The following is a 19,512-nucleotide window of genomic DNA, read 5'->3' on the forward strand; positions in this document are numbered from 1 at the left end:
TTTAAACAGAGGACTAACTCCAGGCATTTCCTCCTACAAACATCATCTTATGTATGATGGTCTGTAGAAAAATCAAAACATGCAGTGCCCAAACCCCTTCTTTGTTATAATGAGGTTCACCTCACCACTGAGTTGACTGAAAATCATGTTCAAAATGGTACTGCATCTTTTAGATGCTGAGATTTTGCCTTTGTCAAAGAACCCCAAATAAGGGCAAATCCTCATTTGGATGGGTTGCATTCCAAACAGCTGGCCGACAGAGGCCACCTGGTGGAATGCAAAGTGGCAGCTGGTGTGGCCACTGGCACTCACATCACGGGCACCCGGATTCCTGGGTGTACTTTGTGGCACTAGACACTGAAGAGAAAGGCAGTCCTCACTGCCAAAGCCGGTGCACCGGCGCTGTGACTCTGTGGCTCTGTGAGGGTTAGGCTGCAGGGCTCATTGGAAAAATTTTTCAAAAATTTTTCAAAGGAAAAATGGTGGTGCTTTTTCAGATAGCACCATGAGGTGGAGACAAGAGGGAACAACAGTGCTAGCGAGGCAGGTGGAAGAAACTCTGGCTGTGCTACCATCTGAATCACATGTGGGTACGGCCGAGGATCTGGAAGGAGTCTTGTGGCTTGATGAACTGTTTGAAACTCACTTTCCAGGCCGCCTGTGAGAGCGACCCTGAGTGTGCACCTAGAGCCAGACAGGCGCGTTCAGACTTGTGCCCCTCTTGGGGTGGGCCTGTACTCCTCCGCCTTCCTAGTAAGCTTCCTTTGCTCAGCGGACCGTTAGAGCTTCGAAGCTGAATCCCAGGTTGATAACTGGGTGCCTGGTGCGGTGATGTGCTTGGACCTTTATTTAAGGATGGCATCACGAGGACTACAGAGTGGATGGTCTAAAACTCTGTTAAGACAAATGATAGACAGTGTCATGCGTCCCACCAAGCTCTTCTAAGGGTCTTTCCCCATTGCTTACAGCCAAAACCGACAAGGCCTTTAAGGCTTTTCTGGATGCGCGGAATCCCACCAAGCAGCACTCCTCCACCCTGGAGTCTTACCTCATCAAGCCGGTTCAGCGAGTGCTCAAGTACCCTCTGCTGCTCCGGGAGCTCGTGTCCCTGACCGACCATGAGAGCGAGGAGCACTACCACCTGACAGGTGAGGCTGCGAGGACGGCAGCATGAGCTGCAGGGGACACATTCTGAGTCACTGTCACGGCTGCGACTCATTCAGTTTTCCTATGTGATGACAGCTCAGTATGGCCATTCCTTTAGAATACAGAGTCCTTTGGTAAAATCAGTTTCCTGCAGAAGCTCCCAACAATTCTGAGGGGTGATTCGATCTGATTTAAACTCGGTGTGTTGAAGTAAGCTACGTGAGTCACTTGGCTGGTAAACTGGCTGCCAGAACAACAAGTCAGGCCTCTTCCTGCCACTGTGACAGTGCTGTGACAGAGCTGTGACAGTGGCTGCCCTGGTGCTGCTGATCCTACGTGCTGGGGGAGGCGCCACCTTGTGGACATCTCTGAGCAGAGCAGGGCTGGCGGCGAAGTGCTCAGTGGCAGACTGTGCTTTGAGGTCCAGGCTGATGTGTTACCATCTGAAGCCTCTGAAATGACTGGCTTGAGGTACTACTGGACAAAGCACAGGGCCCTGCAATTTCAGAGTAGAGGATCCCTTAGAGAGATGCTTCATTTGGACAGGAGAGAGAAGTAGTGATTTATTCTCCACATGTCAAAACTAGGATGTCAAGTTAAGCCAGCTCATAAAATTTCTGGGGAGAGAAACAGATTTGTTAATAAAGGTTAGCAGTAGTGAATAATAAGCACCAGAGGAGTAAATTCAACTTGTTCATCCATGACAAGCATACTATGGGTCATAAGTAGTGCAGACAGAATTTTTTTATATAAAAGTTAAATTCTATAAGTAAAGGTACAAATTATGATTAGTATTCAGATACATACAAAGAGTCTGTTTTGCATTACAATGACCTTTAAAAAGTCTACTAACAACTTTCTTCCAAACCTCCCTCCTGGCAGAGGATGAAAATGCTGAATCAGGAGAACAAAGTGTTAAAATACTTATTTTGAGGTGACTTGGAATTTTGCTTTTTGACTTTGACAGAATCATTTTGTCCCTTATGCGCCCTCATACCACATATAAAACACCATGTACCAATACAAACCACTGCTCTGGCAGCAAGGTGTTTACACAGTTTACATCTGTAACTGCTAATTGAAAATCATGGATTCCAATCCAGTAAGTGGCCTTGGAAGAGAGGCTGCCTTCAGGAGCAGGTGTCCTGAGGCCTGCCACCCCTTGTTTTTATCCAGAATCTGGCAAAGCACTCTGTATCTCAATTATCTCTTCTTTAAAATGAGGTTGGTTACAGCCATCGTTTTATGGTGGGGATGAGATGATTCACATTCATCACTCGTGATGCATGTCTAGTGGAAAGTGCTGTGTGTTAGCGCTGCCTGTTAGTCATCACCAAGAGAATTTGAGGTAGAAGATATCTGGCTGTTCATAGAAAGGACTAGATTACAGGGGGCCCTGGGAAGCCACACCTGAGCAATGCTGGTGGTGGTGGGAATCAGTCTGGATGGCTCTCCTCTGAAGCTCCTTCATCACTGTTGTTGGACAGACTTAAAGCAAATGAAGATGATAAACATGATTTCATATTTTTCAGAGGCACTGAAGGCAATGGAAAAGGTAGCAAGCCACATCAATGAGATGCAGAAGATCTATGAGGACTACGGGACCGTGTTTGACCAGCTGGTAGCTGACCAGAGTGGTCCAGAGAAGGAGGTCTGTTGGGCTCTGGACTCAGAGAGGCCCTAGGCCTGGGTAGATGGGGTTTAGGCTACACTGATAGTACTCTCCTGGGGGAGAAAACCACCTAAAATTTACTTAATTTTTAACATGCAATTCACTACATTGGTCTCAAAATGTAACCTAATGACATGTTCACAAATGAACCAAAGACTACAAGTAAACCACTTCACTGGGTTCATGTCCCCACCCCTGGGCATGACATCTCCCAGTCCCAATTCTTGTGCTGGGAGGGAAGGATGAGGGAAAGAGGGGAGCAGCCTGCAGAGAGAATCAAGGGCTTCTCCTTTTTTATTCTTCCATTTTGAGCATCAACTATTAGTGGCTACCTGCTTACTTAAGCCAGTCCAAGTGGGATTTGACATTTTCTACATTATTCTTTTCTTGTGACTGTTAAATTTAGAACCCTGTGCTTTTAATGTCCATATGCATGCAAGAGGCAATACAGTTTGAGTAAAAAAATGGCAAGAATAGAAAAGAACCGGAATTTAATTTTTTTTTATAATGGTCAGTTTCAATGTTGGTACTTCTTTTATTATCAAGTCTAATGCAGTTTAGGATTAGAGGTGGCAAATATACTAGATATTGACACAGGCCCTTCAGATGAACACTGGTGGAACTAACGTTATGGAAACAGCTCACGAGGCCCCTCTCACATCCACAGTGTGCAGTGAAGCAAAATATTTCACTTTCATGTGGTCTATCCACAGTTTGATGCTTAGCTCACATTATAAAACCTACTATTTAATACTCTGTGTTATTGGGACCATAAAAAATAGGTGCACTTGTCTTTTAGCAAATGACCACATATATGTAAACCTCTGGGGGTTTCCACATCTTCTTTATTTCCTGTCTTTACAACCTAGGTAACAGAACTTTCCATGGGGGAACTCCTGATGCACTCTACAGTTTCCTGGCTGAATCCGTTCTTGTCTCTAGGAAAAGCCAGAAAGGATCTTGAGCTTACGGTATTTGGTTAGTATTCCATTAGAAAGAACGCCAACTCTCAAGAGACAGACACAGTAAGGAGAACTGGGCCAGCCCTACCCAGCTAGCCACATGCTGATTCCCAGGAGTTGGGAGAACAGCCTCCTCTGGCCCTTCACAAGGGCCTCGCCTCGGGCCGTGTGGCTCAGAACAAGAGTCATGGGCACAGATCTCCCAAGGCTGTTTTGAAACCTGCTATCTTAAAGCTTGCTGCACTTCAAAATCTCTTAAATTCTGAGAGTCGAATGAGCAAGTGTAGAGGGTGTAGCGCCACTGAGATGCACACCGTGTCCTCAGCCTCCATTTAAACAGGAAGATTCGCAGTGCCAGGTCCTGCTTTACAACACTCCACGCAGGATGACCAGAAGGCAGCGCGGTTACTCACCTGGTGTTGGGATCACAGTGGGATCTTAGCGACTCCCAAGCTTGAAGAGCTTTGTTCTAGTAAAACATTCAGCATTAGTTTAACCTTGAAAGAGTCTCTATTAAATAATGACTTTTCTTTCTCTTCTCCTTTTAGTTTTTAAGAGAGCTGTCATATTGGTTTATAAAGAAAACTGTAAACTGAAAAAGAAATTGGTAAGACAAGAATCACTTTTAATTAAAGCTACTTCTCCACAGCTGTCTCCTACGATGTTGAACTAGAAAGCTCGCTGAGCGCCGCAGCCTCACAGGCTGATTAGTACTTATTCCGAGGATAACTAATGAAATCGGGTACTCAGGGCATTTCTGAGTCTCCCTATAGACTTCTGTTCATGTGGGGGCCTATGTAAGAAATCAACTTTTATATCCCTGAAAATGGCCCATGTTTATTCCACACACATCGGAGTCCGTGTAGCTTGTTTTTTTTTTTTTTTTTTGATATTCCAATTTTTCTGTGTTTTTTTTTTTTTTTTAATTTTTTATTGTGGGTTGTTCAAAACATTACAAATTTCTTGACATATCATATTCCACACTTTGATTCAAGTGGGTTATGAACTCCCACCTTCACCCCATACACAGATTGCAGAATCACATCAGTTACACATCCATTGATTTACATATTGCCATACTAGTGTCTGTTGTGCTCCGCTGCCTTTCCCATCCTCCACCCTCCCCCCTCCCCACCTCTCCCCTCCCCTCCCCTCCTCTCTCTCTACCTCCTCCACTGTATAACCCTGAGGGTCTCCTTCCATTACCGTGCAATTTCCCTTCTCTCTCCCTTTCCCTCCCACCTCTCATCCCTGTTAAATGTTAATCTTCTTCTCCTGCTCTTCGTCCCTACTCTGTTCTTAGTTACTCTCCTTGTATCAAAGAAGACATTTGGCATTTGTTTTTTAGGGATTGGCTAGCTTCACTTAGCATAATCTGCTCTAATGCCATCCATTTCCCTGTAAATTCTATGATTTTGTCATTTTCTAATGCAGAGTAATACTCCATTGTGTATAAATGCCACATTTTTTTTATCCATTCGTCTATTGAAGGGCATCTAGGTTGGTTCCACAGTCTTGCTATTGTGAACTGTGCTGCTATGAACATCGATGTAGCAGTGTCCCTGTAGCATGCTCTTTTTAGGTCTTTAGGGAATAGACCAAGAAGGGGAATAGCTGGGTCAAATGGTGGCTCCATTCCCAGCTTTCCAAGAAATCTCCATACTGCTTTCCAAATTGGCCGTGTAGCTTGTTTTAAAAGACCTTTGACCCTGACTCAAAACACAGGCTCCCACAGGTCCCTAAATCAGAGCTTGGCCGTGGTCCCAGGCCCTCAGCAGCAGGTGCACAGGGCTGGCTGTGGTCCTGGACCCGGGACAGCGGCACACAGCCTGTCTGCACAGAGGGACTGTGCACACCTGCTCCCTGGGAGAGTCCCTAACCCTCTTTCCTGTGGGCTTTTTGTTGCAGCCCTCGAATTCCCGGCCTGCGCACAACTCCTCTGACTTGGACCCGTTCAAATTCCGCTGGTTGATTCCCATATCGGCCCTTCAAGTGAGGCTGGGGAACTCGGCAGGTAACTCTTGTGCAGCGCAGTGCCAGGCAGTGAACTGCAGAAGGAAGCAGCGGCAGGCAGGGGCATGTCCGCTCTGTTTCTGTGACAAAAGCAGCTGAGCGCCAGGCTTCAGGAGGACAGACTCATTTCAGAGGTGTCTGTTCTAGGTGGCGTGGGCACAGCACTCATGGTGGGAGGAGGCCTCACCTCGCGGCAGGCAGGAAGCAGGAGGGAGGGGACTGAGATCCAGTGCCTTCTTCAGGGCACACCACCGTGCCCTGACTTCCTCCCACGGGGCCCCACTTGTAAAGGTCCCCCCACTTCCCAGTGGCACCGCAGGCTGGCAAACAGGCCATCAGCACGTGGGGGTACACTTCTGTCTCTCTTCTTTTTTGTGGTACTGGGGATTGAACGAACCCTGGGCCTTAGGCGGGCTAAGCAAGCGCCCTGCCACTGAGCCGCACCCCAGTGGTGTGTCTTGTTTTATAGGGAAGGAAAACAAGGACAAGAGGTGGTTTTGCTATTTATTGACAAACCTCTGCCAACGGATGGTTTTCTCTGACAGATGGCCCTTTTCATCACTTTATTTTCATGATCAAGTTTTCAGTGTTTCTCTTTTTAGCCTAACATTCTTTTTTTTGGGGGGGGGGAGGGGTACTGGGGATTGAACTCAGGGGCACTCAATCACTGAGCCACATCCCCAGCCCTATTTTGTACTTTATTTAGAGACAGGGTCTCACTGAGTTGGTTAGCACCTCGCTATTGCTGAGGCTGGCACTGAACTCACAATCTTCCTGCCTCAGCCTCCCAAACTGCTGGGATCATAGGTGTGCGCCACGGGGCCTGGCTTTAGTCTTTGGCCCTGGAAAATGGTCACAGACCCTTCCAGAATAACCATGAATTGCTGGCAGTGAGTCAGGTGACAGAGGGCGACAGGCTGGGGTGTGCAGTGATACGTGGTTCTCTTTAGTCTGTCAGAGGCACTTAGGTTTCCCCAGGACGGGACTGTTACCTCAAGGGCCCGAGCACTTTCTTCCAAAAGGCCAAAGAGCGGGCAAGAGGAGGATACATGTTAAAACATTTTGTCCTGGAGCATTGGAAAGGCAGGATCAGACAGATAGCTGGAAAACTTCAGTAGGAAATACAAACTGTAAGCAATAAGCATATCAAGATCACACACAGCCCGAGCCACAGAAGAAAACCAGGAGTCAGCACTGGGACTATTTGACTTTTTAATCTTGAGTGTTAAGCGTCACAAGGGTTCTCAATCGTGGCACATGACAAAGTCACAGACTCTTGTTTCCATTTCTCTTTACGCAGGGACAGAGAATAATTCCTTATGGGAGCTGATCCATACAAAGTCAGAAATAGAAGGACGGCCAGAAACCATCTTTCAGCTGTGTTGCAGGTATTTCTGACTTCCAAAAATTTGAACCAGTGAAAATGACAGAACTGACCCCTAGAAAGCTGAGTTTTAGTGCCCACCTGAGTTTTGGCTCACACCCACCCCCAAAAAAACAGCCACTGAAGGCCCAGTGGAGGGATACGTTGATCAAGTATACACACCTAACCCTCAGGGAGACCGCCTCTCGCCTCCTTTTGTAAGTGGGGACAGCCAGGCAGAGAAGATGGCTTTCTGCCAGCTAAGCCCGGATGCTGGAGGGCATGGTTGGCAAAGGCAGTGCCCAGAGCAGCACCGAGGGCCAGGGTAAAGGCCGAGGACCCTGTAGACCATTGCTGTGCCCTCACTCCCACAGTGACAGCGAGAGCAAAACCAGCATCGTGAAGGTGATCCGCTCTATTCTGCGGGAAAACTTCAGGCGCCACATCAAGTGTGAGCTACCTCTGGAGAAGGCGTGCAAGGATCGCCTGGTCCCACTGAAGAACCGCGTTCCAGTTTCAGCCAAATTAGGTGAGCACTTTGCCAGCTCCGTTTATCCACGACGTGGTGGGACGGGGTGTGCTCTTGTCATCCATCTCTGGGGAACACTGTCCATGCTCAGGGGAAGCTTCGTTTCCAAGGGACCCAACCTGGCTCCTGCTCCAGCCAGCCTCTGAGGAAGGCATCCGCCTCCAGCCCAAAGCCCACTCTCCCAGGTCCTGATTCACCATCTGTTCTGCTCACTGTGCATCCCCAGGTTCACAACGGCACCAGGCATCTAGGCCCAGTGCTTAAAAATTAAGATCAAGAAACCTAATCTTTTGTTCTACGCAGTTAATAAGCCAGCAGGTGATCACTCTAGGTTCTGCTCTTCAACTTTGTTTGCAAAATTTTAGCATCAGTCTTCAGAACCTTCTGTCTTGCTGTTTCACCTTTTGTTCTTGTTACCACACAGTTTGTAAAACTAAAAACATCTTTTTCAGCTATAGTTTGACCTCTTCAGATTATGTGTTTAATGTCAACATAAACCCTGGCCACCAAAAAATAATATGCAGCTAATGTCTGGAAACACTTCAACTGCAAGTTCCTTTCCCCATCAACCCAAGAGAACAGAATGAAACACACACAGGGCTCAACATGCAGAATGCAGACTCTCTGAAAGTTGCTTAGAAATTCCAGAGAGGGTTCTTATGAAAGATAAAGAACATATTTCTGCTTTTAATGCTCACTTCCCTGAACTTACAATTTCAAGTGAACATAAATAAAAAATTTCTATGCTTGCAGTATTTACACATTTCTGTCTAAATACCAGGTAATAGATTTCAAATGCTAGAATAAAGTCTTACATAATTAAGATGTTAAGTCTCATACCTTACGAATCAGAAACTGCCCACTATGTAGTCTCTTTGGGTCACAAAGGGAGAGCAATGTTCTTTTCTCGTTGCAGCCTCGTCCAGGTCTTTGAAAGTCCTCAGGACCTCTGCCAGCAGCGATTGGCCCAGTGAGTCCAGCAAGGGTCACTCTCTGGACTCGGACGAGTGCAGCTTGAGCAGCGGCACCCAGAGCAGTGGCTGCCCTGTGGCTGAGAGCAGGCAGGAATGCAAGAGCGCGGCTCCCGGGAGGGACCCCCACGTTGGCCCAGCAGAGTTTCCAGACAGTCTCATCAAAGAGAGCGATATTCTGAGCGACGAAGATGAGGACTGCCACCAGACACTGAACCAGGGCAGCCCTACCAAGGACATCGAAATTCGGTTCCAAAGACTAAGAATCTCTGAGGACCCTGACCCACTCCCGGCTGACCAACAGCCGGGCACCAGGGCTGACGAGGGCCAGAAGGGAGGGGAGCAGCCCAAGCTGGTCCGGGCCCACTTCTGCCCCATTAAACGAAAAGCAAACAGCACCAAGAGGGACAGAGGGACTCTGCTCAAGGCGCAGACTCGTCACCAGTCCCTTGACAGTCAACCCGAAAACGCCAACATTGATCTAAATTCAGTTCTAGAGCGGGAATTCAGTGTCCAGAGCTTAACTTCGGTTGTCAACGAGGAGTGCTTTTATGAAACAGAGAGCCATGGAAAATCATAGTGCAGCTCGATCCAGACGCGGATGACACTGATCCTTGACTTTTAAAATTGGTGAAGTGGAAACTGCAGAAAGACCATTACTGGGTTTTGTGCAGTATATATTTTCCCACAAAAACATTGTAAAGATTTAAGTTATTTTAATTTATTGTGGACCAGAAAACCAGATTAAACTGGTCAGAATCTGTAAATTAGTTTATATCCCTTTTTGAGCAGGTATCAAAATGATTTAGAATCCTTAAAATAATTAGAATGAAATTTTATTTTAAGTTATGTGGAAAAAGTAAGGTCGGGGAAGTTGTGATTAATAGCTTTAAAGGGGTCCTTTTCCCCCCAGAAGCTTCTGGGCATTTTCTTTGAGCTGTTAGTTTTTGCTTTATTTAAAGCAAATTTAAGTTATTTTAATGTGGTTTAGGGACACAATGTGCAGAGATTTCATTTTTGTAAGGTTGTAATAGATGCTGTTTATACTAAACTTGTCATATCTATGCAGTATATATTAAAAGAAAGCTGGTACTGTATCTTGATATTTATTTTCTTTACCAAGTTGTACAGTAAAAGGAACATGTCATCTGACCACTGGTATTTTACTGTCATTCTGTGAAGACGGACAAGGACCGAGAAGGCCCACCTGCTGGCTGCGAGCCTGCTAGAGTCCACAGCTCTCCCTGTCACTGTCTTTTGTCTGATTTCTGCTTCTACTTTGCTTGAGTTCTTCTCGGAAATTATAAGCAAAGAGCTGTGGGTCTTCGTCACACATTTTTCTGTATATGTCACAGAGGTTCTTAAAGTGCAAAACCGAGAGCTGGGTGGGACGAAGAGTGGGGTCTACGTCTGCCAACTGCAACAACCTTCCTGTGCTCTCCAGGCGCTGAGCTGCAGGGAACAGCATTCTGGGGGAAGGGGAAAAAAGCAGAATTTTACTTAAATTCTGGGAATCATCCCATCTCCTACTCTTAAAGATGACAGGGTTCCTGGCAATTGCCACCTTGAGGGAATGATAGAGGCCACTGGAACCTCTTGGATTACAAGAGGTACGACCCACCAGAGGTAGATGCACCCTGCTTTGGAAAGCAGGTGTGTCCAAAATAAAAGTTTCCAAAGCTAGCTTGCTACACGTCATATCTGCTCAGCTGCATCTTGCAGAAGTATGTTCTGATTTGCCTCAAATTTTGATGAAAATCTTCTGTATTCCTAGGTACCAAAGCTCCAGTTTTGATTCTCTATAATTTGAATTTCCTTCACCCCCAAGAGTGACTGTTTTGCAAAGCTACAACACGGTTGATGGGAAGACAGCACTTCCCCTCTTTAAGATATTTTTGAAGCATCTTTACGGCGTTTCAGAGTATTTTAAATTGCATTTAACCAAATGAAGTCATTATTTTAAAAGAATGAAACAACTGCTTGGGACACTGGGAGGAGGTGTGCCTGGCCCTTGTTTTCTTCTCTCAGACCTCAGTCCACAGAGCTCACCCAAATGGCTTGGGAGATGTTGAGGCTAGCGAAGGCTTAGTGTCCTCACCAGGAGCTGCAGGCCCCCACACTTTCAGGTGAGGTGACCTCAAAATCCAGCTTCATAGCAGGATGGTCTGATGATGCTCTAACATCTGGGACCACTGTGTGATATGGTGTGACTGAAGGACACCAACATACCAAAGCAGATCACAATATTTGTCCACACCCATAGACAGGACTGTGTACAGAAATGAACGGGGCCTGTCACTTAGCTGAGGGTTGCCTTGGTGACGGTAGGTCCAGCTTTAAGTTCAGACCAACTCAAGGATTTCTAAAAGCAGGATATACTTTGTGATGCTTCCTGGCTATGAATCGGGGTGGTCAGGTACGGCTGTGAGTCCCACCTGGACCAGCAAACAGCAGGCCAAGAGTTAAAACTGCCACCAGAAAAGAGGTTTTGTGGAATTCTGCCTAGCAGAGCCTGAAGTCATTTCACATGACCAGAGAGGGAGCTATGCGAGGAGGTCCTAGAAATGAGAAACGTGTGCCTGTAAAGCCAAGTCCCTTTCAACAGCTGAATGCTGCCCATTAGGTGGAAATCTATAAAATACATTTCTCAGCCTTCTTAGTCTATAAGTGACCCTCAGGATACAGGATATCACTGTGGTCACTGCAGGTCCACTGAGGTATGTGGGCTCTGAACTAGGGCCCAGTGTCCGTTTCCTGTGCGGAGCAGCGAGCAGAGCTGGGCCAAGTGCGCTCACGGGAAGGAGCCTGTCACTTCGTTTTGGCTGCTCAGAAGTTACATCTGCTTCCTAGTTGTCATGTGTCCTTCAAGAAGGGAGATGGCAACGTGGTGCAAAAAGCGTGGAAAAGCCACGGTCTGTCTCTGTCCATCCTGAGAACCCATCACCTCCCTGGGACTGGGTCAGCATCAGGCCTGCAACCGTGCCAGGCCTGAGAGTGGCCTCTGAGGCAAACCAAGGGAGCCACGTTTTGCTCATCGCAGGATTCCAGCTAATGACAGAGTAGGAGTCACGGAACTTTAGGGATTTTAAGGCCAGAGAGGAGGGGCACACTTACCCCAGGCCGTGGTGGCAGTACTTCCTCCGGAACTGAAATGCATTCTGAACGACCTTCTCCACCAGCTTGAATGGCTGCTCTATCTTGGGCCGTATCAGGGGCGTGAAGTGCACCACTCCCACGTCCACCTTGATCGTACACAAGCATGCGTCACTGTGTGGCATGTGTGGCAAAGCACAATTGAGCAATTCATCTTTAAATCCCGGAGTGTGGGCTGCTGAAAACACCGTTTCACAGCCATACCTTTCCACACTCCTCTGGCCTCATAAGAAGCTGTGTTCGATTTGAGAGGACTCAAGTCCCGGTTGGCTCCATCTATTCCATAATACATCCCCTAGATCTGTGCCTGATGACCACTTAATTTAAAAATGAAGCCTTACAATAGCCTTTACAGTCCATTCCAATCATCATTAAAGTCAGGCAAATAACAGATACCATTAGGATATTTTAGTTGGCTTTGAATGAATAAAAAATAAGCTACAGCAGCAGTTCTCACTTTAAGTCAGGGCCTCAAAACAGTGAAGGCAGATGGTCCCTAAGGACTATTTAGCACCAAACTCCTGGAGAGGGGAAACAGTTAGGACACCATCTACTATGGGTATGGACATGATTAATCAGGTGGACAGAATTCAGGCACACAGTCTGCACAGCCACCTAACTTTCTGGTGGGAACTTTACATGCCCCAGGAGGTACAGGCAGGACTGAAACTGAAATGGAAACCTCCAAAAAATGTCACTGAGATTGTTTAGGCTGCTCCCGGCTGTTGAGATTCTTTAATTATCAGAAAATAAAACTTTTCAGGCATATCTTTTAAGAGATTTATACCCAGCCTTAGTCCAAAAATGGGCTCAGTGGCTCTCGGGGATACATTAAACACAACAAAGGAAAAACACTGAAAGCAGAGACAAAGGGAAATGAAATCGCAACAGCTCTCGAGGTGTACGCAGCCTGACAGAGACTGTGACGCTGGAAATGGAAGTCTCTCCGCAGCCCACCAGGGGACCTGGCTCCAGGAATTGAAACTGCACTCTGAGCATCCCACAGGCCCTCCGAAAGCCGAGAGAGAGAGAGAGAGAGAGAGAGAGAGAAAGAGAGAGAGAGAGAGAGAGCGCGCGCGCAGCGTGGACAATATAAGCTGTGCTGCTGTTTTCTGAATCCCTCAGAGGGCATCTTCTCCTGAGAGTCTCCCTAGAAAAAGGCTGGAACACGGGGCAAGTGCTGTTCTGCTTTGACTTCAGGGTGGAGGAAACATCATGGCCTATGGTGTGATACATCATGCAAACTACATGTTACACACTGGATTTCCACATACTCTGAAATGCCTGTCCTCACCTTTCTTCTTAATTTGGGATATCTGATGTGATACGTGAAAGAATATGAACATGCTAAGACGTGCTCAGCATGTTTTCTTCAGGTCTAAGGACAGCCCAGCCTTCTAGGGCCACTGCCTCCTGAGAACCACCAACAGAGAGGCTTTACACACCAAAAATGCCTTCCCCAGATGTTTGCCAGCTTCAGACCATTTTAATGAAGATTTCATGGTGGACAGTAGTTATGAGTAACGGCTAAATACAACGTTAAATGTTCCTAAATTTTGCAAGTTTTTCTAATTGTGCTCTCTGCGTTGCTTCACCAGGTTAAGTTAGCAACGAGTACTTCTGTAGGGCTCTAGAAGGCCAGCACCTTCCTTAAGACTTGAAGAAAACACACTGAGCATGGCGGTCAGAGGGGAGAGAGACTGAGAAGGTGAGTTAGGGGTCAAGGGAGAATGCTGCCGTCACCAGAGAAGATGGCTCCCTCTTAGAGCACTTCTGTGGAAGGAAAGAGACGATCAACAAATGCGGCACAGTGGGAGGATCAGCCCAAGGAACACCACGCAAACTACATGTTGAACACTGGATTCCACATACTCTGAAATGCCTGTCCTCACCTTTCTTCTTAATTTGGGATATCTGAGCAGGTTCTATGACATTCTCTAGATTTCTCCCTGCCTTGTCATTCTGTGACCACCACTCCTCCTTTCCTGTCACCATCTGAGCTCCCTGGCATCCCTGTCCCTATCTCTCATTCTGCCAACCTTTATGACTCATTTCCCCAAACCCATCCATCCAATTCTCCCAAATTACACAGTCGATTCCAGCAGCTGTGCATTCACCAGGAATGATCCAACAACCTGCTGGTCTCCAGAGAAAAACATCTTTCAGCAAAATACAGCATAAGATAAAATTTAACCCCTACCCAGCCCCAAACCATCAAAGAATTAAAACTCAGGATAAGTTTGCATGATTCTAAGACTCTAGGAGCAAAGGCGCAGATTTGGGGTTGGAGCATGTTCCCTCCCATTCCTTCCTGCACAGAAACCGTCACTTCTGGCTTCTTTGAATTAAAAATTCGGTTTCATCGTTATTTGACTAATTTCATTCTTTTGAGACACAGTTGGTGTTTGCAAATACAGGAAACATCTAGTGTTTGCTTTACTTAAATATTTTAAGATCCTGCAGAAATATAGCAGCACCCATGTAAATGGCAGCAGATTTCCAAAGTTTGAATACAATTCTGACACTCAGTGAGGTTAGCTAACATTTACATTGCAGCTAAAAGAAAACCTCCTCTTTCAAACGCAGCACTACTTAGTGGGGGCCTCTATAAAACTCAGAGGCAAAAATAACATGGTCAGTAATGCCTGCTGCTTCTAGTGTGGGAGGACCTCTCCTATACACCCTTTTCTCTATCCCTTTCCTAAAGAGACTTGTTGGAATACTCCGTATGACAGAGGCCATTTTCTCCACAAACACAGGAAGGCTGCTATGTAACTATGGTAACAGATACAAAAATGCTTTTTACTTATAATTGAATGCTTATTTAAAATTACAACCATTATTTTTTCTTCCTTGAGTTTTATAAAAATGAAATCACGATAAAGGCACTAGATGCACTTAACATATTCTAGCTTACTGTGGCCAACTTCTTTCCACAGTCTATCTGCAAAACAAAATGACCTAGTAATATTTCAAATCTAAGGGACTTATAATGGATTTTTCTCTTTGCCTCTCTAACCATCACAATGCCAACGCTGTACCAGGCAGTTTCTCAATGTCAGCAGCCATGACCATAACAGCCTGAAGCACATGCCTCTTTTCTGGGCCAGCATATCTAAGGCATGATTGGTTATCAGCTCAGAGCAGCTACTTTGCATTCAAAAGGGACAAGGGTCAAGAAGCTGTTAAACCTCAAATCTTGGATATTACAACTCAGATCCCTAATCAGTGATATATAAGGGATAATGTGCATCCTGACTCCTGATGATGATGTGCCCAAGAGCTCAATTACACCCTATGAACACACACAGTCCACTGTCTGGAAAAGGGCCGCCATTCCAACACTCCCTATGGTCCTTGTCCCAAACCCAAATTAAGGACAGAATTTCAATTATAAAACCTTAAAACTTTAACAGCAGTCCAGGTATTTCAAACCAACATATTCAACAAAGATAGACTGTCGGTACCCGAACAGCTTTCTTTAAGGTTTATAATTTGTGTTACTGTAACAAGATTAATTTCTGTAGACCATCCCATACTTTTTTTCCTCCTATAGATCTTTGCAACCATTAAAAAGAACAGATTTCAACAGTAACATAGTATTTCCTCTCAGAGCATGAGAGGCTGGGAAGAACCAGGCCTGGAGAAGGACAGTAGGCTTAGACCACAATGACAACACCAAGAATTGCCTGGGGGGAGGACAGTGGAAACTTCTAGAGTGTGGATTCTGTATGTAAACCTATGTGACTTATCCCTGCAGTCCTAGTAACAAATCAGCGCCTCTGTCCAAGAGATGTGAAGATTCATGGAAATGAACACTTCATCCTAAAGAATGCAGAGAAGAACAAAAACTAACAGTTTAGAATTTCAGTTCTATTTAATTAACCTGGAGTTCCTGGATGACCATGTGGAAAACACCTTCCTAAAGCCAAGACTTTTCTCACAGACCTGACCTTGGTGACCAAGGCACTGGGGGCCCTGTGTTAGCTGTCCTGCATGTGCTCCCACTGTGGTCAGCAGGTATGGCAGGAACTGCTTGACTCCCCTTGGGGCTCCCTGCAGGACACAGTGGACAAGCACCCAGGTCTGGCCCCAGCTCTGCAGATCCAGAAAAACTCCAGCACCTCAGGACTGATCAGTCCTTAAAGATGGTTTCAAGTGAATAAACTCACAAAAGATTAAGAAATGCTGCTGCTATTAACATTAACATTAGTATTGATAATATGGATGTCAATATATGAATTCAAAATGAGCCAAAAACGCTAACAGACCACCTCGAGGTGCCTAGCCAGTACATCCTTCCTGTCAAACTCCCCATAACTGCAAGCTCTGGGGTTATTAAGGTTACATAGTGCTGTGGAATCAGAGCAAGGGCACTAGAGCTGACAGCTGTAATGGCCTGTGTGCCCCTAGGGCTGGGCACTGAGTTCTCTCAGGGGTGTGCTACAGGCAGCCAGACCACCTCCTCTTTTGTTGAAGCTTTTCTTCTTCACATGTTTTCCATATATATACTTTTTTTTTTTTTGCAATGCTGGGTTGAACTCCACACCTTACACACGCTAGGCAAGTGCTCCCCACTGAGCTACACCCCGACTTTCACATGGGTTAATGCTGTCCCCTGCTCTTCCTATTTCTAACACGTAAAACATTCTGGGTTTTCTTTCCTTTCTTCTTTTCGGTTTGTTTTGTGTGTTTTAAGGTAGATTGGATCCCATCTTTTACATATTTATCTCACTGGCTGAACTCACAGAATTCTGGTGGGGAGGGAGCTCATTGCCTCCTTTGGTATTACCAGAGTTATAAAAAATAAGAGAAATGATTCAGAATAATTAATTCTCGAATTTGGTAAAATCCAAAGTCCACATGAACTCACCTGAAGACCCTGCAGTGGGGTCAGGGCTGAGATGCTGGGGAGAAGAGAGCAGGCCCCAGGGGGGCAGTCGGAAGTCGGGGGAGGAAGAGGCCAGGGAGCAGCGGTACCGGCATGGACGGGCACCTCAGCCCAGTCTCAGATACACCAGTGAGGACGGTTAGAAACACCAGCTCCTCAAATAATGTTCAAAGGAAATATGCTATGGGAAGAGCACAAAAAATGCATATCCACGCCATTTTGAGACTGAAAAAACGAGTTTATCATGCAGCTTCACCATAAAATGCATGGACCATATTCCAACATGAGGTAATGAAGACCCAGAACATGAATTCTCAAGATTCTTCCTCAGGAAGACAGAAAAACGAGTAACAAATGTAAAAATGACAAATAACAGAGCAAACGAAAATGCAGCTGTAGACAGAAGCACACACCTGCAGGACGACCTCAAGGAATCAACACCAACACACCAAGGAACGTTCCTCTTCATTTACAGCAAAGTCCTCACTACTGACAGTGAAGCCACAAACTACCAATTTTAATAGTGAAGTTTTCAGATCAGTCTATAACATTATTTTAAAACTAAAATGGCCATAAAGATGGAAGAAAATGGCAGACTGATGTGTTCAGAGCCGATGCTCTTTATTTCCTAAGATTGGTCAGAAGAAAACCATCATTTTAAGATCAAATCAATTACATTAAATTTGTGAGACTAGAATAGGTAAGTAGCTTATCTTTGAATTATTTTCAACATTGCATAGAAAGCTAATAAGAAAAAATGCTATTTTTTAAAAATGTAGAACCCAACTTCCCCTGAGAATTAAGTGGGTAGAACTGGAAAAACACACAATGGGGTGCCATCCCAGATCAAGGGGAACCCCAGGCCTAGAAGATGAGCATGTGGGACAGAGGGCCGCCGACCGAAGACACCGCAGCTGCCCCTAGTGGACCAATGCTGCCTCTGGGGAAAGAGTCACTGTCAATTCATTCACCAAGCTCTGGCAGCCCAGGGACATCCCCAAAGCCAGCATATTGCCAGCCCGTCCCCAGCCCCTCCATAGCTGAGAATGGCCCTTTGATGATTTTGTTTCAAAAATGTAGTATGTCATATAGACTGGAAACAAAGATGATGACATGTTTTTTAACAGGCCAAAGATGACCTTGACTGTATCATGCACACTCAGCTGTATTTCCTGAGCTTATGAACAACCTGTTCAATAGTCCTACTGCCACTGACTTCCATGTCCTTTCTTCCACTACAAGAGCCTCCCAGAGTCCTTGCCTCCGACCTGGGCCTCTTAAACACACTCTCCATAGCTCATCAAAGTGCTTGCATACCACCAGACCCACGAGAGCTAACTCTTCCAGTTTCTAGTGGCATTCAAAGTCCTCATTAGAAGAAATGCCGGCCAAGTGTTTCCCTTTTCCTCAGGGACCCTTAGGCTTCTCTTCTGAGAGATAATACCCTTGTCACCCTCTCACAGGCTGCTCCTGGGATCAGGCGATAGATGGTGAAAGGGAAATGAAAATAAACTGTTAGGTTCTGCACAGAGGCATAGCGTTATTTTCATAAAGTGTTCAGATAATGACTGATGCTTTCAAAAAGAAAAGCCAGTCTGAAGAGCCAGGTTAGCATCACTAGGCAACACATTACGGGGATTGCATACAATTTTTAAAAATAGAAACAGAAATGAAAACATTGTAAAGAAGCAAACAGAGGGACTGCCTGACTCAGGGTGAGAACAAGCATTTTATGTGAAGCGATTTCAGAGTTAATGTGTCTCCATGACCTGCAAAGACTACCCTAGAAAGAAATGGTCAGCAAATGAGAGCTGGACATGTGCTGTCCTCAAAGGAGGAGGGCAGTGCTCTGCTCGCACTATTCTGGGCCTCAATCTCATTCCTGCAACTTATCGTTTTTTGGGCCTCGGTCAATTACTTCTCTGTATACTGGTTTTCTTATCTGTGAAATACAGACTCCTTTTACCTCAGAGGTTTGAGAACTAGAGTGTCTTAAACAGCACCGAGTATCTAGGTAGTAGTTCATAAAAGACAGGTATTATTATCAGCCAAAGCAAAATAAAGACTTGCAAAATTACTTAAAATTCTAATCTTCTTCAGAAAGGATAAAATTATATTTTAAATCATTCAAGAGTAACCCACAGTCTAATTACTGATAATTCAAAGCAGCTCCTGAATTTTTTCAAACCCCTTCTTGATTCTAGGCCCTGCTCCTGGTGCAGGAGACCTGGCGATAGTCAGGACAGACAGGAGGCCTTGCCCTGGGAGCTTTACAGTGCAGGGGTCCTGAGTGGAGCTCCCCGGCCCCTGGTACTGGCGACTGAACACAGGGATCCACCACTGAGCTATAGCCCCAGCTCCTTTGGTTTTGAGACAGGGCCCTGCTAATTGTCCAGGCTGGCCTCAATTTGTGATCCTCCTGCCTCAGTCTCCTGAGCTGCTGGGATGACGGGTGTGTGCCATCACACCTAACTTTTTGCAGAGGGGTCCTAAGCCACAGTAGAGTATTAGAGGGGACCAGAGGCAGAAGGACTCTTGAATTTTAAATTAGAAACAAAACAATTTGTTGACTGACTGACTGACTACTGAGTAGATGCTGCATAAGGAATCAAGGATGACTTCAAGAAGACGTGGGGCCTGCCGAGTGGAGGAAGGACGTGGCACTAACAGATGCAGGGAGACGCGTCTGCCGTCTCTGTATACCTCCAGCAGGGTTGGAGGCCGGTAGTTCAGTTTTGTGCCATAAGAGGTCTGCGGTGTCTATCAGTGAAGTGGATCGGCAGATGGAAGCAGGACTTGGGAATGAAGGGAG

General features: G+C 45.9%; 2 protein-coding genes across 6 annotated transcripts in view; one reads left to right on the plus strand and one right to left on the minus strand.

Annotated features, from left to right (window-relative positions):
- The window catches only part of Tiam2 (TIAM Rac1 associated GEF 2), a 103,626-nt gene extending 93,873 nt beyond the window's left edge, over positions 1-9,753 (plus strand). For all 5 annotated transcript variants that reach the window (XM_046456573.2, XM_046456574.2, XM_058583191.1 and 2 more), the window contains 8 exons: positions 969-1,148; positions 2,679-2,797; positions 3,688-3,796; positions 4,329-4,387; positions 5,689-5,794; positions 7,094-7,181; positions 7,531-7,685; positions 8,602-9,753. In XM_046456573.2, the coding sequence (XP_046312529.1) occupies positions 969-1,148; positions 2,679-2,797; positions 3,688-3,796; positions 4,329-4,387; positions 5,689-5,794; positions 7,094-7,181; positions 7,531-7,685; positions 8,602-9,236 (1,451 nt within the window). In that variant the 3' untranslated portion in view covers positions 9,237-9,753. The remainder of the gene's footprint in view (positions 1-968; positions 1,149-2,678; positions 2,798-3,687; positions 3,797-4,328; positions 4,388-5,688; positions 5,795-7,093; positions 7,182-7,530; positions 7,686-8,601) is intronic.
- Positions 9,747-19,512, minus strand: part of Tfb1m (transcription factor B1, mitochondrial) — a 46,524-nt gene continuing 36,758 nt past the window's right edge. Inside the window, exons 6-7 of the mRNA XM_046456578.2 lie at positions 11,771-11,898; positions 9,747-10,125 (exon numbers count right to left, since the gene is read on the minus strand). Coding sequence (XP_046312534.1) covers positions 9,882-10,125; positions 11,771-11,898 — 372 coding nt within the window. The 3' untranslated portion in view covers positions 9,747-9,881. The remainder of the gene's footprint in view (positions 10,126-11,770; positions 11,899-19,512) is intronic.

Source organism: Marmota monax, unplaced genomic scaffold (genome assembly GCF_021218885.2).
Source record: "Marmota monax isolate L192 unplaced genomic scaffold, Marmota_monax_Labrador192_F-V1.1 WCK01_AAM20220418_F8-fsc00164, whole genome shotgun sequence".
In the NCBI taxonomy this organism is placed as follows: Eukaryota; Metazoa; Chordata; class Mammalia; order Rodentia; family Sciuridae; genus Marmota; species Marmota monax.